At 49.7% G+C, this 27942-nt stretch overlaps 1 protein-coding gene across 1 annotated transcript in view; it reads left to right on the top strand.

Moving 5' to 3' along the window:
* Positions 1–7425: 7425 nt before the first annotated feature.
* The window catches only part of LOC137158379 (mucosa-associated lymphoid tissue lymphoma translocation protein 1-like), a 45533-nt gene continuing 25016 nt past the window's right edge, over positions 7426–27942 (top strand). Inside the window, exons 1-8 of the mRNA XM_067556148.1 lie at positions 7426–7441; positions 9838–9953; positions 11152–11270; positions 12067–12220; positions 14840–15018; positions 17319–17415; positions 21370–21396; positions 25198–25401. Of these exons, the coding sequence (XP_067412249.1) occupies positions 9944–9953; positions 11152–11270; positions 12067–12220; positions 14840–15018; positions 17319–17415; positions 21370–21396; positions 25198–25401 (790 nt within the window). The 5' untranslated portion in view covers positions 7426–7441; positions 9838–9943. The remainder of the gene's footprint in view (positions 7442–9837; positions 9954–11151; positions 11271–12066; positions 12221–14839; positions 15019–17318; positions 17416–21369; positions 21397–25197; positions 25402–27942) is intronic.

Genomic DNA, 27942 nt, shown 5'->3' with positions numbered 1-27942 from the left:
GTCCTGCCTGCGCCCCCTGCCCTGCGCAGCGCCCGCCCCCCTCCATCAGCCGCTATTTATAGGCACCAGCGCTTCGGTCAGCATTTCCAGCCCCCGGGCGCCGCGCCCCGCCCTGCCGCACATGGGGCTGTCACTCAGAGCCCCGGCCCGGCCGGCCGGACAGACAGACAGACAGGGCGGGCCAGCGTGTCCCGCAGCCGGGTTCCGGCACCGAGACACCGGGCACAAGGACCCCTGCACCAGGCTCCCTCACCGGGACTCCGGGACCCCCCCCCCGGACCAGCAACCCTATCACATAGGCCGCTGGGAGCCACTTCACCAGGACCCCCTCACACCAGGACCTCGCAGCCACTTCATCACAGCCTCCTCTCCCCACCCCCAGTCCCCCCACTCCCAAACTCCTCTCCTCAGCCCCAGCCCTGGGACCCCCCCCCCCACACACACATAGTCCCAGTCCTGCCTATCGGGCTCCCCTCATACTCCTCTAACTGCCTGCCCGACAACAAAACCCTCATATCCGGCCCCTGGTAACCGGGACCTCCCCCCACACCCTCTCCCCACCCAGACACCGCTTTCCCCCCCTCCCTGTCTGGGCACCAGGCGTCCTTCTCCCCAACCCATCTCTCTCTCCACCTGGGCCTCAAGATCACCCTATGCCCCCCTCTCTGCTCCCTGGCACTGGGCATCTCCTATGCCCCTCCCCATATAGTGAGGGTCCAGGGCTGAATTGTATTTTCAGGTCCCACTCACATGACCAGGTTGGGGGGACAAGGTTATTACCCCATCACATGACAGGGTCCGTGTCCATGGTCTCACTGGCTACATCTCCCCATTTTTAAATATCAAATAAGGCTAAAGCATAATATCAGGTAACCCAGTCCCAGCTAGCCAGTCAATAACTGCGGTGTGTGAGCCTCCATGGATTGCTGACCACCGGGCACCGGGGGGGGGCCACATTCACCTGAGCCTTGCCTCACCTCCTGCATGTTAGTCTGTCACAAATGTAAGGGGCTGTGGGCTGCTTTCTGAAATCTAGGGGTTTTTTTTGGTTGTCCCTGTCCCAATAGCAGGAGAAAGGCAGAAGAGGAGCCTGGATCCAGGGACTGACCGGTCTCCAGGACCAACAGGAGGCCAGCACTCCATGTCCACCGGATTGACAGAGTGAGCAAGCCGATGAGGGACTCAAGAGCCCAAGGCCCATCCTCTGTGAGCTGGGACTGCCAGGGCTGAGTAAAGCAGAGCCAGGGGGAGTGCAGCTGCCCGGAGCCGAGCTGGGGCAAGGCCAGAGCCAGAGGAGCCACAGCTGAGTTGGGGAGAGGGCAATAGCCCAGGGGTCAGAGCAGCATTGGAGTGATAGTGGTGGGACGAGTCTTCTGCTGCCGCAGCAGTGTCATGTGCGCTGATCTAGGGAGAGGGGAAGAGACGGGCTCCTTTCCCAAAGTCTGTCGAGAGGGCATTAAGTGCGGGACCCAGAGAGGGACATGGCCTGAAAGGAGGGCCAGAACTGAAGGGGGAGAACGGGTTCTGTCACAGAGAGCCCAATCCCATCCTGGCAGAGTGCCACCAGCAGCATCACAGCCGCACATCCACATCCAGGAAGAAGACACCGGACTTCTAAATTTATTGTAACCGTAAGTTGATTTGCACTTCAGAGACTGCTGCATTGAACTGTGCCCAAGCCATTTCTTCACAGGCCTGACCCTGTGAAGGGTTCTTTAATCCCCAAAGGAATAGTTTTGGTGTAAATACACTGTATTTATGTTTAAGTGAATTGCAGTAATTGCGGGGTAAAAGGGTGACAAGTGAGTCAGGCATATCCTGGAGTAGGGGCATCCTGGTCCCTGCGCAGAGTTGCCCACAGAGATACTGAGGTAAACACTCAGAACCCCTGGAGTCAGTCCTCCCTTGTGGTGCAAGTTCTGCTCCTGGGGGCTGGGAGGGAAAGTCAAGGTGGGCAGGTACCAGGCTGAAGTGAATCAGGGCATGACTCAGATAGTTTCATCACTCGGTTCAGCTGGGGTAGTGTATCCCCTAAGACAGTGGGACAAATCCCCTGCTTACACAGGGTGAGTGGCCACACTACAGTCTAACGGTTGATGCTATGGGCATTGCTGGAATGTCTTGTGTTTACACTGGTCAGGTGTCCATTCAGAAGTGGTGCTAAGTTTTCTGGGCACACATCCCGTGTTTCATAGCACTATAGTAAACTGTGACAGCCTGTTAATATTTTTGCAATGTATTGTGGAAGAACTTGACTGTCCCTTCTGGGGATCTTTGATAGATATTATATGATTCCTGCAACTTATTAAAGTAAATCAATTCCACTTTGGCTTGCTCCAGTTTTCTGTCGGGGGACCAGCGTTCACTCCAAGCAGTGGCAAGGCATGGATCCGACTCGGAGGAGTGACCTGTACCAAATGTTGGCACGACTGCAACTCTCATTTTGTCAAGAGGAGGACGAACATGTGCATGAGTTGTGGTGGCATTTGTTTTGGTAGCATCTTGGCCCCAAGGGAAAGCAATGTCATGCTTCTTTAAGGAGAGTGTGCAAGCTACATGTAGAGGTGGAGAAGTGGAGACAACTGATATGGTTTCTAATGGTGGAGGAATCCCCCTATGCTGAGCAGTAGTTCTGGACCAGGTCCACAAGCAGTGCAGACACGGGATGATCAGTAGTGGGCCTAGAATCATAGAATCAGTAATGTAGGGCTGGAAGGACCTCCAGATGTCATCAAGTCCAGCCCCCTGCCCTGAGGCTGGACCAAGTAAACTTAGACCATCCCTGACAGGTGTTTGCCCAAACGGTTTTTGAAAACTTCCAAGGATAGGGATTCCACAACCTCCCTTGGAAGCCTATTCTAGAGTTTAACTACTCTTATAGTTTGAAAGTTTTTCCTAATATCTAACCAAAATCTCTCTTGCTGCAGGTTAAGTCCCAGTGGCATATGGAGGTTCTCCAGCACCTGGGGGCCAAGCCTACATTTGTGCCCCCCCCCTCCAGGCCTCACACCCCCTCTCTTCCTTGTGTAGGGCAGGAGGGGTCCTGGCACCGACCCCCAGCTGCCCCAGGAGGGGGGATCTGTACCTGCGGGGGGGCGTGAGAGGGCACAAATGCAGGCTTGGCTCCGCCCCATCCCGCACTTACCCGGCGTGTGTCACCCACCTCTCCTGCTGCAGCCCTGCGCCAGCTTGGATGAGGCGGCCTCACCCCCCTGGACCCCCTGCCTGTCTCGAAGGGCTGGCCCAGTGTGCCCCCCTCTCCCTCCAGCACTTACCTGCCACTCCAGCCCTGCCGCTCCAACCCCTCAACCTGGCAGGGTTCCCCACTTTAAAGATCTTTACTGTGTTTGCCTTTCTCCAGTCCTCTAGGACCATCACCTGTCCTCCAGGAGTTCTCAAAGATAATTGCTAATGATTCTGAGATTGCTTCAGCTAATTCCTCAAGTACTCTAAGAGGAGCTTCATCAGGACCTGCCAATTTGAATACATCTATCTCATCTAAATATTCTTTAACCCGTTCTTTCCCTTCTTTGACTTGCATTCCTTCCCCTTGGTTGTTAACAGTAATTATGTTGAGTATCTGGTCATCATTAACCTTTTTAGTGAAGACTGAAGCAAACTAGGCATTAAACACCTTAGCCTTCCTGATGTCATTAGTTATTAGCTCACTAAGTGGAGGATCTACACTTTCCTTCATCTTTCTGATGCTCCTAATGTTTTTAAAAAGCTTCTTCTTACTTCCTTTTATGTCCCTTGTTAGGTGTAACTCATTTTCTGCCTTAGCCTTTCTGATCTTGTTCCTACATGCTTGTGCTATTTTTTTATACTCCTCCTTAGCAATTTGTCCATGTTTCCACTTCTTGTAGGATTCCTTTTAGATTTTCAGGTCATTAAAGAGCCTCAGTTTACCCGTGACCAGTTTATATGCATTTGTTCTTGTGTAAGAATCGTCCTTTAGCTTCAGTAGCTCATCTGCCTCTCTGGTGTTCCCTCCTGATGTATTTATAGAGATCAGTCAGATCCTGTCTTAGCCTTCATTTTGCTGGGCTAAACCAGTTTCAGCTTTTTTAGCCTCCTCTCACAAAATAGGCTCTTCATTCTCTTGGCCATCCTAGCTGCCCTTCTCTGCACCTGTTTCAGTTTGAATTCAACTTCCTTGAACATGAGTGATCAGAATTGCACACAGTATTCCAGATGACATCTTACAAGTGCCTTGTACAATGGGAATAACACTTTCCTATCCCTACTGGAAATATCTTGCCTGATACATTTTAGGATTACATTTGCCTCTTTCACTGCCCCATGACATTGGTGGCTCATCCATCATCATCCTGCCATTGACTAATACACCCAGGCTTTTCTCCTCCTCTGTCGTTTCCAATTGATGAGCCCCAGCTTATAGCAGAAATCATTGTTATTAGTCCCTAAAAGCATGACCTTGCACTTTCTTCTATTAAATTTCATCCCATTTCTTTTATTTCAGTCCTCCAAGTCCTCCAGTTCTTCTTGTATGATCCTTCTGATCCTTCTCTGTATTGACCTCCTCACCTTGTGTCATCAGCAAATTTCATTAGCATACTCCTGCTTTTTGTGCCAAGGTCACTAATGAAAATATTAAATAAGATCAGGCCAAAGACTGGTGCCTTGAGGAACTCTACTAGTAACCTCTCTGCCGCTTGATCGTTCCCCTTTCAGCACAACCCGTTGTCATCTCCCTTTTAGCCAGTTCCATACCCACCTTCCAATTCTTGTACGAATCCCCATATTTTCTATCTTAACTAACCATTTCCCTTCTAGCACCGTATCAAATGCTTTACTGATGTCTAGCTAGATTGGCTCTATCCTGCTTGGAATCCATCTCGGAGCATATGTCTGGGAAACAAGGTGGAGTGGAAGCAGAGGCTACCTTAAGCTGGGGCTGTCAGGGTTGCAGAGTGTCAGGTGCAGGATCTGGGGGAGCTGAGAAACAGAACAAGGAGTTATTGTAGGAATTCGAGTCTCTATGGCAATAATGATAAAATGCCATTTTCCCCTCAGTTTTGGAATACCATTAGCATGGTCTCTTCCAGTCTGGGGAGAGCTTGGATCTGGTAAGACATTTTCCACCTCACTTCCCCTTTGCATGGGAACCTATACCGTGGCTTGTTGGGCGTAAGCAGCAGGGTCTGTGTGTTTGGGCGACGGATTTTGAGCTAGGAAGCTGGCAGTGGGCAGTAGGGTTGGGGGGGGAAGGTTGTATGGGTGGGAGGACTGGGGATTTGAAGGGTTCAGGTTATTAATTTCATGGCACCTCCGCAGGCAGTCCTTACGTTGCATGATGCCATCATACAGGCAGAGAAAGAGTTTGTTCAAAAAAGGTGATGGGCAGGCCAGAAAGATACACAGTGATACTGCTCGCTAGAATGGCCTCCCCGGAATTGCTGTAGGACTGAGGCATAGTGGGGGCACCCATATCCTCCCACTCATGGCCCCTCATTGATGTCTCAGTGGTCCAAGAGAGGTGTTCAGCTTGCCCAGCATAGTCCCAGTCCTCTTAATCTGACCCAGCCCCTCAGACCAGGACTTTGTGTGATGGGCTACAGGAGCCAGCATGTGAGCACAGCACTGTTGGGTATGGTGACAGAGTAACCCGACTCTGACAGGCTCATGGGCCTGACTCATTTCAATCAATTGAACTGCAGTATGCAAATTAGCTAGACCTGAGCTATTGACAGAGCCCTGGCTCTAGAGGCTACATTCAGAGCTATGAGATGCAACCAGAGTAAATATCTTCATGTAACTCCAGGCAGGTTTCTTCAGATATCGCCTACATGCAGGATTTCAGTGAATTTCAGTAACTACATAGGAAGTTTGAGGAGTCTGTTATTCTGCTATTGAGATCATTTGGGACAAAAAGTAGACTGACATGGAGGGCTAAATTCCTTTATAGACCTATTTTAAAATGAAATGTCATTCCTAAATGAATTAGCTGATTAACTTGTAAATTCACTGAAAATTCATTCTGCGCCCAAAGAGTGAATGCTGGGATTTGGGGAGGATACTTTGGGTTCTTCCTACATAGCTAAGAGGTTGAATCCCTGCTTTAATTGCACAACTCAACTCACCCTTAATGATGAGGTTGAGACCCAGGGCCAGATTAAGGCATTAGCACTAGAGGGTCATCACTAGGGCCCCAGCTCATGGAGTGGCATCGTTACTTCATAGTCTCAGTTTCGTTTTTTAATAGTTTCTAGCACTCATGGTTGGGAAAGACAGTTTGAAATTATGGCCGGAAGGTAACTGCTGTAGCATCTGCCTGAATCTGCAGAGAGCTTGAAACAATAGTGCGGAGGGGGCCTGCCCCATTCATCTCAATGGGGTGTTAACTCTGAGGCCTGATGCTCTGGACAGCCTGATCAGCAGCACCACCCCAACACAGGACTCTGTAGCAGGAGAGAAAGGATGCAGCAGATGGCCCGTCCTCCCCAGCAGATATGCCCTGTCGGCTGGGATAAATACTGGGGGCTTCCCCTGCTGCTGCCTCTGTTTCTGTTGGGGGAAAGAGGCCCCCTTTCACCCGCACTCCAAAGGAGAAGTGGGAGACCACAACATAAAAGTCTAGGCTGCAGGAGCAGAGTTATGGGGCATCCCATTGTTTAAGGAGCCTGTGGCCCCAGATTGCTTTAAACTAGCCCGAATCACAACCAGTTCCTGAATCATTTCCAGATTCTGGTGGTCCAAGCTTCCCTTTCATGGGTTTGATGTTCCCATGATTCTTAGGGCAGAGTATCATGCAGCGGCCTCTGGTTCTTTTGCTGGCCTGGCCTCTCTCATCCCTTTTCTCAATCCACACACTCTGAAAGTGGCAAAATAAAGGGAGTTCAAAAAGAGAGAGATGATGTTTTCCCTGTTTAACTTGATCCTCGGTCAGCATGACCCTTAGCTCCAGGGCAGGGCAGCTGTTTGTGGTGGGCAGGAACAGCAGAGGGTGACTGTGTGGCGGTAGTGGGGAGGAAGGATCAGTGCTATGACTAATGGCTGCTATTAATCTAGCTCATTACTCCTTTAAGAAGTGCTGAGTTCTGGAAGGAAATCTGACAGCTGACTCATAAACAGACTGTCTGGCTACTGGGAAATCCCCTCCCAGGGAAGCCTTTGTCAGGGAGATGGGTCTGGTTTGCCCATGCAGAACTATCTGGTTGCATGGGACAAACCTCCTCGGCTAACATGTCTCCAGGAGGGTGGAGACTGACTCGCACTCTGAGAAGTTTTTCCCCAGTTTCGCTTTCAGTGCTTGGACTTGTTTTGGGATTGGCTAGTGCCTCAGCCTGTTGTGTTAGTGTGAGACTCCTCACCAAACCACTGCAGAAATGAGGAAGTGCTGGATCACTTTACAGCCAGGAACTTTTCGAGCAGCAGGTTGTGAAGTGGCTCTTGCGCAGGTTACAAAGCCGAGCAACTGGTAAGTTCCCTGCCATTTTCCCCAGGGGAATCACTGTCCTTTCTGATGTCTGCAGCTCTTTTTATTTTCCTTCGTGGTGAAGGTAGAAAGAGGTACAAGGGAGGCCTCTGTGATTCCCCCTGCCAGCCTGGAAACAGCCTGCTGAAAGCTGGAGTTTGCTTTGTTCTGAGTTGGTGAGGGTCACAAGGCTCTGCCTTTCTGCCAACGGGCTGAGTGGGGTCTCTGGGCTCCCCTACCAAAGTTTTGAAGCTGCACATCTAACAGGAGGCTGAAGAATGCTGATATCTTCTGAGCGTTAAAGGGGATGTGAAAGCGTTAATATGTAAGAAATGATACTTTCATGTATCGGGTTTAACCGGCGTCACAGATGCGCTGCTCCTCCCAGTGCAGGGGCCTGAGGCAGGGCGAGAGCTACAGGTCTGGTTTTAAATATTATTCTGATGATTTTATAACAAACTAAAACAACGTTACAATCAGCTACCCATGCCACCTGGCACTGTCGAAAGCAAATCACAGCTGGTGGTAAAGTAATGTCCCTACAGATTAGTGAGAACTCAAATGCGACCTGCCATGGAAATGAAAGATTTTATTTTCTCAACCTATGCAAAAGGCTTGTAGCGGTTCAAGAAAACAGCTTGAATAAGGCCCAGGCATAGGCCCCAATCCTGCAAACTCTTAGGCACATCAGTAATTTCATGTACGTGAATATAGTCCCTTTGAGTTCAGTAAGACTGTTGTGGGGTGTAACGCTATTCACATGCCTTGATATTTTCAGGATCAGGGCCACTGTTTGTTTCACATGCATGGGTGCTCTGCCTAGGCGGTACTTACTGTGGGCCCATCACCCTAGCATCTGAGCACTTTAACCCGGTGATGATGCCAGTGTCAAGACTTATCAGACAGTGAGGCTTACAGTTCTCCTGATAAAGATCATGTTTGAAAAGCCACAATGCCATTGACAGAGGATTTGCTTCCAGTGGACACAGCGATGAGCACAGCCGGGGCTGGGTTTTAATGAGATTCAAGTGTGAATGTGAGGCTGTGGCCCAGACTCTGTGCCGTGGGCCTCCACCCCCTTGTAGTGCTGTCTGCCCAGAGAGGCAGGGACACCAGCTGGGCACTCAGAATTGATCCCTGCCGCTGGGATGTATCTGGGTGGGCCCAATGTGAGTTCTGAAAAAGGCACAGAAATCGTCAGTGAATATGAGCCTGTTTGGAGAATTTCCGCTCCCGGGACATGCCGCATGGCTCTGTGGCACTACCGACAGCAACCACTGTTATCCTCACATTGCTGGTCCGTCACACTGAGCCACACTCTTCCCTGGAGAGCTTCCCTTGAAACCAGGGCATCCCCCGGGCCCAGCAGTGCCTAGCCTGCCACACAGACCGTGCCTTCATGGCAATGGTGGGACGGGGGGAGGAGGGAAGCCAGGAGATCTGCCAGCAGCAGACGCCCTGGCACCAGAGTGTGTCGGACGTGGCTGAACGGCCAGCATGGCAAGGCTGCTTTAAACTGCTCCATGGACCAGGCTGCTGGCAAAAGAGACTCAGGACCGGGGAGCTGCATCTGGCTCCTTGGCAGCCCCCATCCCCCTCAGCTGGGCTGCCGACCCTCTGTTGCAGGGTGGAGGAGGGGGGCAGGCAGGGAGTCCTCCGGGGTTTGTGCTGTTGAAGTCTGTGAAAGGCAACGGGCTGGGGCAGGGGGCAGGGCAGAGATTGTGGAGAGGGAAATGGGGAGAGAAAGAAGGCTACTGGGGGGGAGCGAGGGGAAGGAAGACCTGACTACCCAGCCCACTTCTTTTATTGATTCCCTTGTTGTTCTGCTCCAGCTCCAGAACCACCCCCTCCATTAGCATCTGCCCCCATACTCCCCTTGGCAGACATCACCAGGCGGCCTCCCCACCCCCCTGTGATAGCACAGGCCCCAGTCCCTCTGCACAGCTATGGTGCCCCCTCCACCTCCTAGCCTGGCACAGTTCTGGGGAGCTGCTCTCACCCCCCATTTCTCAGTTCCCCACATTTCTCACCCTGGCAAATTTCAGATTCACGCCCATTGACCCATCGGCCCAGCACAGCACACTCCTCTACCAGGAAAGCTAAGGGCGCTTATATCCTCCAGTGCCCCTCACCTGTCACTGCTCTACCTTCTCCTGCCCATGGGTGAGGGGAGAGGGAGCATGTGTCTGCTTTTGTTACCCAGCCTAAAGGGACCATCGGCCAACTGTGCACAGGGCCCTTAGTAGCCTGCACATAGATTGATCCTTTGGTGCCCCTGTTGCTGCTGCAGCATGTTGGGGTGGTTGGACAGGGCAACTGCCAGCTGCCTCTCTGCTTTGATGTGCTGTCCCACGGGCCAGCAATTTCCTTTCTCACAAGGACCCTTTGCCTCTTTCCAGGGAGCTACAACTTCCTGGAGGGGGGAGTGGCCACGGAGTGAGAAGCTTGATTGCTGACACCAGCCCCCTGCCTATGTCAGTGGAAGAACAAGCTGCTGATTAAGCAATGCCAAAAGGTGAGCAACCCCTGGGCCGTGTTCAAGGGACGGTGCTCCCTTCACTGTGACCCACAGTAGCCATTATTTCTCTCTTCTGCCCTCCCACAAGATTAATAGATGCATTTAAACACACATCTGTCTTGCAGTGCTGCCAGTGTGACACACAACTGTGGGTCACAATATTTGGTGCTTTTCTTAAAGCCCCAGCTGCTGGAAGCATGTGATTGTGGGAGAATCTCAGCTTCCATTTAAAATAAAAAAGCAAGTTCCTATCCCCCTGGTTTGCAGAGAAAAGCTGGAAAACGTGAGCCCGGATGCTCCAACGCCAGAAAGCAAAGTAAAAGAATGCTGAATGCATTGTTGTTGCAATCGGATGATATTTAAAATAATCTCAGATTTTCTGGGGCCTGACTTGTGATTTTTGAATGCTTGGGGTTTGACGATGCTGTTATTTTTCTCCCAAAACTTAGCCAACCCTTATCTATGGAGTCACGATTGGTGCTTCCATAACAGCTGTTGTAGGATGCTGAGCTGATTAGCAGGTGTAATGGAGCATTTCTGCCGGCCCTCTCTTTTAGTGACACCAACTGCGCAGTGCAGCTCATCCTCCTGCTCAGAATATCACTGTACAAATCAAACAGCTCTGGGGCGCTGTGGCCCATATGTTTAAACACTGTAAAAAGTGTTGATAGCCGCGTGCCAGACCCCAGACGCTGCGGATGGGTGCCCATCAGTTTTACGGGTGAGGCGCATCAGCTGGAGCAGATGGGCACAGCTGTTTCCATAGTTTCTCAGCACATGGCAGGCATACCCTTCAGACGGTGCAGCATCAGGTGTCTAGCCAGCCGAGGGACATGGCACAGAGAGGGATGAGCCCAGGGCTCCAGCCTGCCCCCATTGATTTAGCTTCTCACCCGCGAGTTTGTGGTGTCTCACGCTCAAGGACTCCAATTAGTGCCATGACTAAGCGTGGGGCACAAGGCGAGCGAGGGCTCCAGGCACCACCCGGCCCTGCCATCCCTTGCACCCATGCAGAGTCAGGGTGCAATCCAGCTCTACAGAGACGGCCTGGCAAAAGAGTGCCCTGCGTCATGCTGGGACATCCGTCCACCCAACCAAAGTTGCATATTTAAGGGCCCTGAGCGCCAGGCCCCTTTGCTGCTCCTCTCTCTGTTCCCTGGGCTGCCATTATCACTCTACATCTGCTTCTCTCTAGCGATTGTGATCACTGAGCAGCCTACCTCTTCCTCCGTGCCCGTCGGTTACTCGCTCACGCTGCGATGTAGGGCTGCAGCCTGCACCTCCCTGCAGTACCAGTGGTTCTACCAGCGCCAGGTAAGGCTACAGGAAAGCATATCTGTGACTGCAGACTCCCCACCCCCCCTGCGGTGCCACATGCAGAGAGATCCCTCCTTAGCCCTGTGAGTGCAAAACTGCCCTGTCTGAAAGAGTGAGCGGCCCAGAGTGGGGAGTGGGCTGGATCCAGGGGCCATGTGCAGGGGCTAAAGGAAGTTGGTAGGAGCAGCACCTGCCAGTTAGACTGGCATGTGGCAGGGCAGCTGAGGGGCATCTTGCTGATTGCCCATGCTGGATAGTGCTATCACTGTCTGTGGGGAAGCTGGCAGAGAACAGAGGGGCAGAGAGTCTGAGGTGAAGCTGAAGGGAGAAGAAATGCTGCTGATGGTGGGAGGTGCAGTTCAATGAGAAATCGATTTGTTTAGCAAGGAAGGCAGCAGACCAGGAGGAAAAACAATGGATTTGCTAGGAGAGGGAAATCCCCAGGTGCTGGCTTTTCTCTTGGGAAGTGAAAGCCTGGGGGGTGGGGAGGAAAGGAGTCTGACAGATTGGGAGGAATTGGAACCAGAGACCATGGAGTCAGCAGTGCAAGACAGGCCGGTGTGGTTGAAGGAGCAAACTGAGAGCAAGGGAGAGGCTGGCAGGCTGTGGTGAAGGGAAGGGTTGAGGAGGAATGAGTGACTGCAGGCACTGGGAAAACAGAGAGCAGGGAGATTCTGCCAAGTCTCCATTGTAACGTATCTCTCCAACTTCCTGCTGGTGCCTTTGGGTTACAAACATACTGGTGAAGAGAAAGGGCTTCCTGCCATGTCCACTGGTTGCCTTCTCTTTTCAGTCTGCTTGCTGCCAGATTGCTGGGGCCACAGAGCCAGATTTGCTCATCATTGCAAGGGAAACCCAACTGTACGTCTGCCGAATCCATGACCTGTCCAGAAACGTCGCCTTCTCTAACTGGGTGAGAGTAGAGGTCCATCAGCATATTGCCAAAGGTACAAGCTCTTCTTCCTAATCTTCCTTCCCCCACGTACACAGCCCGTGTCCCTCTAGTGGGAGCTCACCTTCCCTTAGAACACAGACACCTCCAGAGTGTATCCTGAATGGCAGCCTGCAAGGCCATCAACACACGGTGCTAAGGGAAAGCAGGCTTTGGTGATGTGACCCTGCCAATCTCCCCAAGTCAGACAACTGTGTCTGTGCTCCCAAACTATTTAAATCCATGTCCTTATCCTACGCGTGTGTGGCTCTGGATTCCCATGTCTCCTGTTTATACCACTCACTCCAGAACTCACAGAGAGTGTTACACTGGACTGTGTGTGTGTATTCAGCAATGGGACTTGGACAATAGAAAGCTATGAGAGATGGAGCAGAATTAACACCCTGAACTAACAGATAAAGCGCACATGATAATATGTATACCTGGTGCTTGGGCCAGTTTCCCACAGTTGAAAACAATTACGAGCCAATCAGCTGAGAGGAGGAATTTAATCAGAAAAATGTGAATGATAGTTGGGGGAATCGTTTAGAAAACCTTACTAAATCCCCCAAAAGCCATAATCCCACAACTGAGGAAGAAGGCAGCGGTTAAAAAACAATCTGGTTTAGAAGGGAAGTGAAGGCAACTGTAAACAGTAATAAGTTAATATATAACAAATGGAAAAAAGAGGAAGTTGATAATAATGAATATAAATCAGAAGTTACGCATTATGGAAAACCAATAAGGAAGCAAAAGGACACCAGGAGAAATCTATGGCCATCAGAATTAAGGAGAGGTTTTAAAATATATTAGGAACAAAAAGAATCCTGACAGTGTTATTGGTCCAGTACTAGATGGAAATGGTAGAATTATCAGTAATAATACTGAAAAGGTAGAAGTGTTTAATACATATTTCTGTTCTGTATTTGTGGAAAAAACAGATGATGCAGTCTCATCCTATGGTGATGAGAACACTCTTCCCATTCCGCTAGTATCTCAGGAGGATGTTAGTCAGCAGCTACTAAAGTTAAACATTTTTAAATTAGCACATCCAGAGAACTTGTATCCAAGAGTTTTAAAAGATCTGGCTGAGGAGCTGGCTGGACCTTTAATGTTGATTTTCATTGTCCTGGAGCACTGGGGAAATTCCAGAAGACTGGAAGAAAGCTAATGGTGTGTCCATTTTAAAAAAAGGGTAAAAGGGATGACCTGGGTATTTACAGGCCTAGCAGCCTGATAGCAACCCCAGGCAAGTTAACGGAGTAGCTGATATGGGACTTGATTAATAAAGAATTAAAGGAGGGTAATGTAATTAATGCAAATCAACATGCGTTTATGGAAAATAGATCCTGTCAAATTAACTTGATGTCTTTTTTCTGATTAAGAGTTTGGTTGTTAAAGGTAATAAATAATGTTGACATAATAGATTTCTGTGTGGCATTTGACTTGGTACTACTTGACATTTTGATTAAAAAACTAGAATATAAAATGAACATTGGCACACATTACGTGGATTAAAAACTGGCCAATTGATAGTTCTCAAAATGGAACTGTAAACGGGGAATCATCATTGAATGGGTGTATTTCAAGTGGGGTCCTGCAGGGATTGGTTCTTGGCCCTATGCTATTGAACATAATAATGAATAATCAGTTGAACATGAGCTCCTAGTGTGACACTGTGGCCAAAAGAGCTAATGTGATCCTGAGATGCATAAACGGGAATCTCAAGAAGGCGTAGAGAGGTTGTTTTTTCAACCACTGCTGGAATATTGTGTCCAGTTTTAGTGCTCACAATTCAAGGAGGACACTGATAAATTGGAGAGGGTTCAGAGAAGAGCCATGAGAACGATTACATGATTTGAAAACCTGCCTTATAGTGGTAGACTGAAGGAGCTCGATCTATTTAGTTTAACAAAGAGAAGGCTAAGAGGTGACTTGATTACAGTCCAAGTATCTACATGGGGAACAGATATTTACTAAGAGGCTCTTCCATGTAGCAGAGAAAGGTCTAACACCATCCAATAGCTGGAAGTTGAAGCTAGACAAATTCATGCTGAAAATAAGGGGTACATTTTTAACTGAGAGTTATTAACCATTGAAACAATTTATCAAGGGTCGTGGTGAATTCTCAGTCACTGCCAATTTTTCTGTCAAGGCTGGATGTTTTTCTGAGAGATTTGCTCGGGCAGGTCTCTGGCCTATGCTGTACAGGGGGTCAGACAAGATGACCACAGGGGTCCCTTGGAATCTCTGAACCCAAGGCACAGATGCTTTCACATGTTGTGTGGAAGATGAGTAGGAGTCAGGGACCGGGGCACCATTGAGGGTGGTGGTATGCTCATCTTGATGGAAGGTGAGGGGGTGGGTGTTGCAGACTGTGTCATGGGTTGTCCTGGAGAGTCAGGGTGGGGTAGAAGGTGTAATTCCAGAAACTGCATGGTGGATGGGGAGGGCTTGCTTTGGGGTAGCTAGAGTATTTGAGAGGCAAGACACGCCTTAGAAGGGAAGCAAAACACATGGGGAGAGTTTGTGCTTCTGGGTTTTAGTGCAGACCCCTGCTTTGGGGAGCCATTATCCTCATTCACCACTGTGTGGCAAAGAACTACTCTAATTCACTTGTAATGTTGCTTGCCAGGCCTGCTCCCTGAGTTGTGGCAAGGAGAGCCACTCATAGTTGTCAGTCCCACTGCCCTAGAGGTGAAGGTGGGCAAACCACTACAGCTGCAGTGTGCTGCTCTGGGGGTGCCAGCCCCACACTACCAGTGGTACCACAACGGGACCCCCATGAAGCATCAGAAGAAGAAGAAACTCTTGGTAATGTTGTCTTTCGGTGGTTCATAAGCTTTGTTTCCTTGTGGTGGTGCAGGGAGGGGAAGAGGGTGTTTATGGCTGGGTTGTGAGCATAAGAGAACAGCCCCTGGCCCTGTCAGCCACAAGAAAGCAGGAGTGGTTCTTGGAATTTCATCACCTGCTGGTTTGGAATAGCCATGACAGACCTGTGAATGACTGATATACAAGTATGTTATCACCTTGGTTACTGGAGCCCTAGGTGCCTCTGGTTATCTGCAGCCATGTGGGACACGTCTCACGTGGTAGCTGGGATATCTCTCATAGTTTTTAGGGATTTAATTTATGCCATCAAGCAAAATTACGTGGAATGTCACCACTCCCTGCCTCTTTGGCGTTAGAGGAACCATCTTGAATTGAGTCCTGTTTCCCTGCAAAGCAGGGTGCAAGCTCTTCCCAGTATGTAGGTCTTTGGGGTGGAGTGGGCACAGCCCAGGCACCTCCTCTATCCCTTGGATGGCTGTGACTTTGCAGAGTCTGAGTCTGAGTCAGGGAGAATCCTAGAAACGAACAAAGAGTTCTGCCAGACACAGAGGTGATAACGCTAAGCGCAGCCCTCCCAGGGGAGTGATAGAAACGGTCACATTAAACAGGAGGACACGTTGGAGCTAACTTGCCCCCGAACTGCTCCTATACCTGGCGAATCTGAGTGTGGGGGCGCTGTGCTGGGGGCATATCAGAGGGTCTCCTGCTCACTGCTAGTGTGCCTCCTCCTGGGCGCTCTGGGGATTAGCTGATTCCAGGTCCAATGCCTCTGTTCCGCCTTTTGCTGCCTGCCCTGCCTGGCTCTCAGCACGACAAGATGCTCTGTGTTCCTGGCTTAGCCCACCGGCCAACTCACGGGTCCGCCCTTTCCCAGGCATCAACGAACGGGCTCAGGCTGTCTTCCCATTCACTGCCCAGGTGGTGCCATTTCCCCAGTGGCTGGTAGGGGAACCCGGACCCGCCCTCTACTCTGGGTTCCAGCTCAGGAACCCTCTTATCAGCAGACAAGGTCTGTTCCATTCTGGACCTTCCTGCCTTTCCTTGAGCCCTTTCCTATCTTCTGGCTCCCCGCTTCTCTGGGTTTGCCAGCCCCACAACTCCCTCCTCCCTGGGAGTACCTATAAGCGACTTAGGCTGTGTCACAACACACCTCCCTGCTCCCAGGGAGTGACTGCATGCTCCTCCTCCCCACCAGCTTCCTGGTTATACAACTTCTATTATACACCCAGCCCAGCTCCTTCCTCCTCAGCTGGGCTCCCTCATTATTCAATCAGGCCAGGGCTTAAGCCACCTGATTCCCCTCAGCTGTGGCCTGTCTGGTTAATTGTCCTCCTTCTTAGCCTACATTTATCCCTTCAGGGCAAGTGTGGGGTGAATACCCCATCACAGGGTGGGACACCAGGGTAGCCCCTCCCTCCACCCTGGATGCCTTCTTTAACCCTTTGCTAACCAGGCTCTCTAAACAGATGAGCAGAAGTGGTCACCATTTTAGGTGACTCAGTTATTGGGTGCCCAACTTAAGAGACACTTTGGGCCTGGTTTTGGGGGGTGCTGAGCAGCCAGGAGCTGTGGGTTCCAGCACCTCTGCCAAGGAGGTTGATCTCCTGCATATTCTGTCCATTCCATGTAGTACAGGTTTAAATCAGGCTATTAACGCACCTCATTGTCCTTCTAGTCTGAGCAGGAATCCATTAAAGCTAGCAGACATGCATGAATAGTCTCCTACAATTAAGAAAAAAAAAAAAAAAGGCATGACCCTGGAGTCAGGCCCTTGGTTCTGACAAGCTGCACCAGCTTCCCAAACATATCTCCCCACGGCAGAATGTGGCTGTGATCATGGGTCTTAGTGAGGCAGGACAGGCTTGTGTTTGAGTTGTTAGCATGGGACCCAGGAGATCTGCGTTCGCTCCCTGGTTCTGCCATAGACTCCCTGTCAAGAATCTCTGTGACACTCCCTTGTCTCCATAGGTATAGTTTGACTTCTATATTTGGATGGGGCGAGACAGCTCCAGTTAGGCCAAGAGGGTCGCACGTGGGTGGGCAAATTCTGCGCCTGCCTGTAATGCCCCCTTTCCACCACCCTCAAACTATGCCCAGGCCTGTCTCTCTTGTGTATTTAGACTGTAAACTCTTTGTGACACATTCATGTGCATACGCAATGAGGCCTGATCAATAATAGTGAGAGCCTTCGGGCTTCTGGGCAGTGGGTACTTGGCAGCTGTAATCTGGGAACACAAACCTCCCAGGTGAAAATGATTTGACGTTACTTTCAATCTCTTCAGATCAACTCTGCAAAGCTCAGCGACTCTGGCACATACCTTTGCTGTGCAGCCAATGGCCAAGGAGAACACTGGACTAATCCCGTGGAGATTCACATAGGTGAGCAGAGCTAATTAACATCCTGCTGTATTACAAATTGATGTTTAGTTTGAAACATAATAGAAGGAGAAGACTGGGTTGCAGTGCGGTGACCTGGAGGGGCCATGAGCAAGGAGCTCAGTGCCACAGTGTTATCTTGGGCCAGCATCGACGTGGCCTGTGAGTGTAAGTGCAGGACTGAGCACCATGGGGTTGGGTGATCCACTGCGTGGGCTCTGACTCCCTCCCTGGCCTTGGGTGAGCCATGTCGGCCAACGTTAGCAAAAGGGGCCACTAATTCTGGGAGCCCAATTTTAGACTCTTTAGACATGCCTGAAAACTGAGGCATCCCAGAAGTCAGTGGCCACTGTCAAAACTTTGGCTTTTACCTTCCTTGTCTCAGTTTCCTAATCTGAGAAATGGGGGTGATGCCCACCTGCTCCTGGGGTCCCGGGCGGATGAGGTAGGGTTTGGAGTGATAGCAAGGCAACTCTTGCTGAAGTGAGAATGCTCTTTGTAGCTGTGGCAACTCGATGTCTCGTGGGTCGCAGAGAATTCGGAGGTGTCCTGGCAACGGCTGTCACAGAGACAGTCTGCAGAATGGTCTCTTAGGCCCAGTAAATACCTTGACTTGAACAGTGGCCTTAGTGGAGCTGCGCCAGCTCATTTTAACTGAGGAAGTAAGTAGCTGTCTACCAGCCCCCGCTGACAAGCCTCTCCAAGCAGCGATAATAGCATTCCTGGAATTCCACGAGAAGGGGGTGTTTTAAATTTAGCCCGGGAAGTGGAATCTATAATTATAAGGGGGAAAATAACATTCTTCCCACACATCTGTGCTGCCACTCAGACAAAGAGGATGCCACTTATTCCAGTAAGAAAAAAAAGATTGAAGCACCAAGAGCTGTCCTGTACTTTAAGGTATCCTGCAAGACTGGGAGTTACATACAGCAATCATGTGAAATTCCTTAGTAATTACATTGAGAAGCAATTACTTTGTTGAATCAAGCAGAGAACTGAGTTGGGTCTAAGCAGTTCATCCACTAGCCCAGCAGATCTACTTTAGCCAGAGAGTTCAGGGCAGGAGCACAGCTGAACGCTAAGAGCTTGGCCATGTGTTTTCTGTCAGTCTCACATTTTTTTTTAAAATGGTCTCTAAGGAAACCCTAGCAGTGTCATAGAAAAGCTGTTGCATTATAAGGTGCTGCAAGAGTGTCACTCTGACATTCTTGGTCTACTGAGATGTGGATTTTATAGCTCTTACCCAGAATATTCTTGGATGAGAAGTATTGGGTTTGTATGGAGGTGGAGCAAAGGCAGGGGTGCCAGAACCGAGAGGAGGGGGGACAGAGGGGCTAGGGGCCCCCTACTTTTGAAAGTGAGTGGGCCATGCCTGCCCACTTTTTAACATGGGTGTAGTTCGGGGGCTGCATTGTCCCCCCAAATTGCAAGCCTCAGGCAGGCATGGAGTGGGGCCGGCAGGGTCTGCTGATAAGGTGATCAGCTCTCCTATTGCGAAGTGCAGCCCCTGCCAGCGGCACTAGCCTCTTCCCGGTGGGGGGGCTGAGGTGGGCCTTGCCCTCCTGCCCCTCTGGCACAAGGCCTAGTCCCTCTCCTTGGCCCTGCCCCTGCTCCTCCTCTTCCCCCCCAAGGCGCTGCCCCCTGGCCTGGCTGGAAGCCGGAGTCAGGCAGTTGTAAGAGCCGTCCAGAGAGCCTGTGCCACTGTCAGAGCATGACTGAACTATAAAAGTGAGGGGCAAAAACTCCCTAAGTTCTCTCTCCCTGTCCATCTATCTTTCACCTAAGAGGACAAAAGAAAACAACTTAGTTCAAGGTGAAGTCTCTTCCCACATGTTCCAGTAACACTGCTGACCAAATTCTCAGGCCTACTACCCCAAGGTCCAATGGCTGTTTTCTTTTGTCATCTTCGGTGAAAGAGATGGACAAGGAGAGAGAACATGGGGAGGTTTTGCCCCTCATTTTTATAGTTCAGTCACCCTTTGAAAAGCATGTTCCTGAGTGTGATTGCTAGGGAAAGATTTTTTTTAACTGAGTGTAAAGAGACGTGGAATCTGGTGGAGGAAGGAGGCTTTCATGCTGTTTATACGGAGGTTATTACAATAGTGTGTAGGGTGTGAATACAGGGGTGCATTCAGTCACTGTGAGGTCTTTTTATTTACCTTCTGCTTTCTGATCCTCGAGGCCACGTTTTCAAGCTTTTCTGCCTTTCCACAATGGCTAGAAACTTACTTTTTTAAATGAAAGCTGAGATTCTCAGTTAATCCCATTACTCCAGGAGCTGGGGCTTTAAGAAAAACACCAAATATCACAAGACTCGCAATAAAATCATGAGGATGAGAGGATTAGAGGCCTCTCTGGTGCACCTGTGTCAGCGAGTAAGGCATGCTATCCTTCTGGGTTCAGATAATCATTCTAAAACACATGGCAAGTTTGATGCATCACCAAACAGCTAAGCCGGTATTTTTCAGCCAATGGATCACACCCCTGGTAGGCCACTAAAGGCCGTTAAGAGGGTCACTAGACACTGAACACTACTACAATATAAAGCAAAGAAAATCTCACACTCTCGCTCCCTGCATCCCCTTCCCCTGCACGGTCAAGTGCGCTCTGTCAGCCTTTCAAAATACACACACAAATCAGTTATCCAGGCTTATCCTCGTTAGCACCAGCATCCTTTTTACTCTGACTTTTGTAATAAACGTGAGAAGGCCATGCCGATTTTTGACTTTGAATAAGGGGTTGCCAGCCTGAAAAGGGTGAGAACTCCTGGCCTGAACGATTCAGTCTGGAGGCTGATGTTGGAGATTTTGGTTTTTTTTTCTTTTCCTTTGCCTTTGGCTTAGTTGAACGTTGGGGAGCAGATGGCTATGCAGGCTGAGCGTAGCAGCCCAGGGGCAGGGTCAATTCCTAGGAGAACGCCCTGAATTTGGAGAAGCGCTAAAAATCTACATCAGGAACGAGACGAGACAGGCTGATGACATTAGGCTCCTCCCCTTCATCCCGCTGCCTGCTCCTTTGCCATTTCCAACCCTCCACCCTCAGCCCACGCATGCCCCTCCTCTGACCTTCATTCCACCAAACTCCACTCTGCTGCCACCAACTCTGGACTCCTCCCTTCCACCCGCCCTCTTGGAGTCTGATCCTGATTCTCTGCCTTCCTCGTCCATCCGTCCCTGGCCTTTCTCTTGGCGGGGGGATTCGGCTTTCATGCTGATCTCCCACCCCAGCCATTAGACACCCACTATCCCCTCCTCACTGTGCCTCAGACACCTTAGTTTGGGGGGAGAGGCGGTGTCTGATTTTCAAGGAGTGGGTCCTCAGTCCTTTCTGAGAGCCGAGCCCCTTTAACGGGTCTCCACTGAGTACCCCAAATCCCCAGTTACTTTAGAGAATCTAGGCCAATATCTTTAGGGCTACGCTGGTTTCCCTGGAGCAGTGCAGGGAAGGAATTCTGCTCCTAAAAGCACAACTCTTCCTGCTTCCCTCTTGGGCTAGGGGTAGTCATGTCAGAGCTACACTGGTGGGTGTATTAGGGGGTAAAGCTGGGCCCCGCCCTGCCACCCCCTCGTTGGGGAGTAGCAGGCATCACCGCGCATCCTGATCTCCAATCCAGCTAGCCCATACAGGGGCACAAGTAGGGGTCTCACACGTAAGCCCCTGCCATGTTGTCGCCCTGCCAGGAACTCACTGCAATCCACAATCCAGTGCTTTATTTGGTACAGTAATTAAGGCTGCCATAGCCCCGTGTGTAACGTGAAAGCTCAACACCCCCATCCTGGCCTTGGACTTCTCACTCAGCTGTGCTATGTCAGAGCACAGTGCTGAGCGGTTACATCCAGCATTATATCGGTGGGGCCTGTTTCATCAGGGACTGTTGGTTTCAGATGAGGGACCGGAGTTAGCCCTTGGGATCCGGGGTGTGTGCTTGGGGTTGATTTCCTCCCTGTCTCTTTGCAGGTACGTGTCTGGCAGATACATTTTTTGGTGAGTGCTGTGTTCGTCTCTTCCTGTGAAAACAAACCAGTGTCCAAAGCACAATGAATCTGTGACTTACTTTGATTGAAACGCTCATTCCAGAAGGACCAAGCGCCTGTCCTCTGCCCTAACAGCTCCTTCGCACATTTATCAAATACAGCTGTATGAATAGACCTCCCCTGTAGCCAGCATGTACCATCTCACACCACAGTCTAGCAGGTAAAGGAGGAAACATCCGTTCTTCTTTGAGTGACTGTAAATGTCCATTCCACTTCTGGTGTGCGTGCATCCAGTTCACCAAGGTCAGAGATTTTTCTCTTAGCAACACACATGCGCCCTGAGTGATCTGCTGCTGCTGCACAATGGTATAAGGGTGGAGCCGCCTCCGACCCCTTTGAGTTCCTTCTCGCCGCCCATGATCAGTAGTCGGAGTGCGTGGGTTTGCTACTGCAGGTGTCTCCCTTTATAAAGTTCGTGGTATTCATTGGTGTTAGAGTAGTGTAGGTTTTCTGAGTTATTTTTTCTTGGAGCATGGGTCCCCCCCTTTCTCGCAGCGTACTGATGTCTGGTGCCAAGGTGTGTCTTAGTCTCCAAGTGTCAAGCCTTGTCCCGGCTGCAAGAAATCTAGGCTGGTGAGTGACCCTCATTCCACATGCCTGAAGTGCCTCAGTAAGGGTCACACTCAAGATCATTGCCAGATTTGCAGGGACTTCCAACCCTGAACAAACATGGACGGGAGGTGAGACTGCATTACATCCACACGTCGGACCTTGTGCCCACGTTCTGAACCTTCCCACTCAAGGTAGGCACTGAGTACATCAGCATCGGTGAGGATTCCCTCTTGACTTGACTCTCAAAGTTGGCACCAATCTCATTCTCTGGTGCTGAGAAAGAAGCACAAACATTCACTGAAGGAGCCAAGACTTGACTCCGCAGGAGGACTGAGGTCTCCAGTGCTATCCATCAGTAAGCAATCAGGAGGGCAAGGTAGAGCTTCCTCTGGAAGAGATGTTCCCTGGTACCGGCCTCTTCTCCTCAAGAGTTATCAACTCCAGCACCAGTAGCCAGGCCGTTGAGACTGACCCCCTCTGCAGTGCTGATTCCTTCAGTGACAGCACCAGAAAACTCTCTTGGTACCAATGACACCGGAGGCCTACGCAGCAGCATGGGAACTACTCTGCCTTTTGCTGCTGGCCTCGCTGATTGTCCAGGAGACAAGCCAGCAAGAACTGGTAGATCCTGAGGCCACGCCAATGGACTTACCTCAGAGACAAGATCAGCTATCGGTATTGTGGGGAGCACGGCACCTCCGTGGTCAGGTGACTCAGGGTCCTCCTTGGAGTCCGGGATGGGCCCGTATGTCCCTCACTCCTGGGATAGACGACAATCCCCTTTGCCTTCATTGTGGGAATTCTGTTCCCGATATGGCCCAGAGACATGGATCCTTGGTCCTGTGCCATATTCATGGCCCTACTTGAACTGAGGTACACGAGGTACAGAAGTACACTCACCTGTTCAAGTAGAAACGAGCCTCCGTATGGTCAAAGCAGAGGGGAGTTTTTCCAGTCCTGGCCTCTAGCTAACATGGTTTGGGCTATTTGTTCCACCTGACACAACAAGACCTATCGACTAGTTCCATCTGGAGTTCACCTGGCGGCGAGCTCCTCTTTCCACCCACCAACTGCAGACCACCCAGTATTTTCTAATACTAGGTCAATCAGATTCTTATAGGGTTTGGACAGGTTATATCCGCATGTCAGGGATCCCACTCCTCCCTGGGACCTAAACTGGGTGCTAACGAGGTTGATGGGTTCATCCTTTGAACCAACAGCTATATCCTCCTTACTGGATCGTTCTATGAAAGCAGCATTTTTGGTAGCTATTACCTCTGCGAGAAAGGTGGTGGAGTTTCGAGTGTTGGTAACTGACCCGCCGTACACAGTTTTTTATAAAGACAAGTTATACTTGTGTCCACACTTGAATTTCCTGACTAAGTAGTATCAAAATTCCACCTCCCTCAAGCCATGTGCTTACTGACATCCTTTCTGATCCCTGTTCTCATAAGGATGAGGAGAGGCTCCATGACTTTGATGTTAGAAGGGTGTTAGTCTTTTACTTGGCCAGAACTAGGTCTTTAGATCCTCATCCCAGCTGTTTGTGTTATAGTGGCAGGAAGAAAGGCTCGATGCAGAGGATTTCGTCCTGCATATGTCTGTGCTATGACATTGCCAAGGTATCCTCTCCACACTTTGTGGCAGCACGCTCTACAAAATCTCAAGCAGCTTCCGCAGCTTTTTTCGACCAAGTACCTATAGCCCTTGGTCATCGGTATATATCTTCATCACTCATCACGTTGTATCTCAGCATTCCAGAAATGATGCCAAGATGTGCATATCTTCAGTCATTGTTCAGGTAGACTCTGAAGCCCACCTCCAGATGGAACTGTGTGTGAGTCACCTGAAGTGGAATGGACAGGTGCAATCACTCAAAGAAGAAAAAAATGGTTATTAGCTTGTTCCGTAACTGTTGTTTTTCAAGATGTGTCTATGTCCATTCCACGACCCACCCTCCTTCCCCTTTCTATCAGAGTCTGACTGGTAAGAAGGAACTGAGGAAGGTCCAGGGCGGCTCCACCCTGTGAACCATGGTGCAGCAGTGTGAGGTGGTTGAGGGCACATGCACTGCCCTAATGGGTCCTGCGAAGAGAAAAATCTCTGATTCTGGTACACTGGGCACACACACACCTGAAGTGGAATGGACATGTGCAACAAATCTCAAAGAATGACAATTACAGAACAGGTTAATAACTGGTTTTAATGCCCCTGTGGGGCAAATCCAGAGCACAGTGGCCAGCCAAACTAGCTGGGTCAGGCTCTGGGATAGGTTCATGGGGCAGGGTGCAAGAACCTTTCCACTGTAGAGCCCAGTCTGTGGCCTTTATGCCCTTGCTTTTCTGTGGCTCTCCTGACCTTATTCCAGCCCTATGTGCTGTCATGCAGGGATGGGAATTCTGGGCCATGCGGAGAGTTCATCCTATCAAATCCTACCCTCCTTACGTAATGGGAGAATGCGTCTCCAGTGAGCAATCAGACCTGTCTTCTCTGCCCCCCTTCCTGGACTGCTTCCTGACCGAACAGCTTCGAGGAGTCTTTCCTGCTTGGGGTTGTTAGCTTTGTTATTAGAATTAAGCCAGCACAAAACTACTCATTCCCAGAGCAGCACATTGGCTGAAATGTCATAGCTCAGACTTTCCCAAAAGCCAAAATTCACCTTGTAGAGACAGAGAGCTAGCGTAGGGAATTCCTGCCCAGCAGGAGAGCACACAGGAAAGTGGTGAGCAGCTGAAATGGGAAGGTTAGCTGGAAAACAAGAGCACAAGCCATCCAGCCCAGCTGCCTTCCAGGGAGCCTGCTCTGCCTGGCAGCTATAGAAGATACACATAGGAGAGGGTCAGCATTTCTACTGTGTGAATGTCCGTTTTCACCTGCACACACAACAGCCTCATCAAGGTAATAACAGCTGTGGTGCAGCGCACATCCAGCATTCATGGTGCCACGCACCTGTAACAGTGAAAGTTAAATCAAGATTATTGATATCGGTGCCTTTCTAGAATTCACCCTCGTATCATAGGCAAGAGCTGACATTTCTGGCCGAGGCACCATGTGCAATGCAGATTCTACAGTCTATATATAATCTTGAGTAACCAGCAGAACCCATTCCAGGAGCTTTTGGATACTGGTAGATCAATCGAGGCCTTTACTCCTTGCTTAGTCACTCACAGCTTTGCTTGTCGCTTGATATTTCTGCCAGCAACAGACAAGGTCGCGCTTTTGGTGGGCAACAACCATTACTGGAATCATCCGAACTTGATGGCGCCCGTCACTGATGTGTTTGAACTCAGCCTTCTCCTAAAGCGACTGGGATTCCAGGTGGTCTCCCTCTTGGACCTGAACAAGGCTGAGATGCTGATAGCCGTCAATCAGTTCCTGCAGCTCTTGGGGAAAGGAGTGTATGGTAAGTTGCAACCTGGGATGCTCTCCAAAGCCATCTTCACCAGCGTACAGGCCAAGCAGGTAGCCAGCATGGGCAACAAACCAGAGAGCAGTTACAGTGATCAGTATTATTGCAGGGCGAGTGGCTATGATCCCTATGTTAAGCGTGCTGTACTCTTTCCTTTATACAAATTGTTCCCACTGTTGGTTGCTTTTTGTTGGTTTGGGGGGGGATTGTTTTTTTTAAAGCGCTCTAGCTCCTCTGTGGTTTGAAACAGGACTTTCTCCCATCAAAACACCCTTTGGCCCAGGGGAAGGTGCACTGGGCTGGGAAGCCGGAGATCAAGAGATCATAGTTCTTCTACAGGTTGATGTTACTCACTCCATGCCCTTAGCATGAAGCAAGGCCTCCTATGCCATTGAGAAATTACATAAGCTGGGAACAGAACCTGTTTTCTAATATGGTAACCTCAAATTCTAGTCGCATTTTTGTGCATGGCTATACAGTCAGGCCAAAGGGGATAATCAAGCATATTTAACCCACTGTTTTGGTGTGTTATGCTTCCTTCACTGGTGGCTAGTTCACATAGTATAAAAGCTTTCTGTTGCTTGCTGATAGAGGTGCCCTTTAGCTCAAGTCATACAGCTTTGTACTGCAATGTTGAAAGTTTCGGGATCCAATCCTGCTGATAACACATGGGGGTTGTGGTTGTTACAGTTGGACATAACAGAATTTGCTTTTGCCTTTTTTCTTTTTTAATAAAATCTAGGACATTACATTTAAAAATAAATTTTAAAAGCATTATTGCAAAGAGAAGCATTCAGAAGATGTTTTTCTAAAATGATCTGCTCTAGGGATTATTTGGGGGAAGTCCTATAAGCCTGTGCTGTGCAGGGGGTCAGACTAGAATATCACAATGGTCCCTTCTGGCCTTGGAATCTATGAACTCAGCCTCCTTGTGTGCATGCATGATGATACAGTTTCTAATGATATGATCACAAACTATTTTTTCAACAGGAACTTTGCCTCATTCAGTGCAGGCTGGAGCTGCTCTGGGGATGAATTAGGGTTGTGTAGAGAAGGAGGCTGTTGATTGTAAGCTGCCTGCCTCGTTTCTTGCAGAAGTAGTGAATGTAGCTAAGGTATAACTGTTACCCAGAAGAACTGGGGTCTGTTGCCAGCTCTGCCACGGAGTTCCTGAGCGATGCCAGGAACTCATTTAAACCACAGCTTTCACTGGCAGATATTCATTCTCAGTTCCTCATTTTCTGGGTGCTCAATTTGAGACGCTGGCCATTTGATTTGGAGAAGTGCTGGGCACTCACAACTGCAACTGAAGTCAATTGGAGCGGCTCTTTAAACCTATAAAGTGCAACAAAAATGCTAAGACCTTGGAAAATGCAGTCCTTAGGTGTCTCTGTTTGGGAGCCCCAAATTAGGGGACACTTCTGACAATTTTGCCTTAACCCCTCTGTACTTCTGTTCCTCATATGTAAACTCATACTCTGTTATCTCACAGGAGGACAGTGAAGATACATTTATTCATGTTTGTGAGGCTGTCACTATGGAGATGAGCACCAGAGAATGGCCCACGAAGCCACTAATCCTTCCATATATTCAGTGCCGGGCTCGCAGAGGGTGCAGTAAATAAAGCTGGGGCCACCTATTAAATGTTGAGGCTAAAAGAAAAATGGAACAGCTGCCTCGTTCCTGTCCATGCTGTGCACTGTATGGAATAGATAGTGTGTGATTACCATAGTTACAGGGCTAGCTGCGCCTGCTCTCTCTGAGTGCCACCGATCAGGTGCCTGCACCTCTCCTGGGGCAGTTCTCCCGCTTTGACTGGGCCCCGGGCGACAGCACCTTGCGTGTCCACAGTGCTTACCCAGCAGGTTGGACTGGCTTTGGCACTTGTGGGTCTTCCCTTTAGGATTCCGTGACCAGGGACCAGACAATCTGCTTACGCCACAGTGGTGTTGATTTTAACAGCATGAACAAAGCATTTAGAGACAAAGAATTTTAAAACAACAAACCATCTGCACACATCTGTCTTACCTAGAGGCTTCCCATCCCCTGATGGCAGCATAAGCAAATCTGAATTCTTCAGACATCCCCAGTCGGTCCCTGTGCCTCACTCTGGTTCTCCTGAACAACTCTCCCCTCGCTTGAGAGACAGATCCTTTTTAAGCTGCCATTATTTTTCTGCCTTCCCAGATTTTGGGTGTTCTGGACAAAACTAGTTTTGCAGATTGGTTGGGTGGGAGGAAAAATCTTAAAGTTCATAGTTCAAGCTTTTTCCTTGAACAACCTACTAGTGTTTGCTTGAGGGGTGTCTTATCTTGAGTTACTCATTTCTCTCCCTGCTTGTTTTTTCCTGACAGCCCACTACACTAACCGATGTCCCAATACAGTCACACTGTAACATCCCAATAACCAGGTCAGCAAACAGTATTCATCAGTTACTACAGAACAGCTCCTATCCATCACCATGATCATGTAATTACAGACTGCATCATAACTGAGAGGAGCATAGACGTATTGTGGGGAACTGGTCAGCTTGCA

Source organism: Emydura macquarii, unplaced genomic scaffold (genome assembly GCF_026122565.2).
Source record: "Emydura macquarii macquarii isolate MOO-44397 ecotype Brisbane River unplaced genomic scaffold, CSIRO-AGI_Emac_v2 contig_1644, whole genome shotgun sequence".
Lineage (NCBI taxonomy): Eukaryota > Metazoa > Chordata > Testudines > Chelidae > Emydura > Emydura macquarii.
Note: the sequence above shows the minus strand (reverse complement) of the source record. Positions and strands in the feature narration are given on the sequence as shown.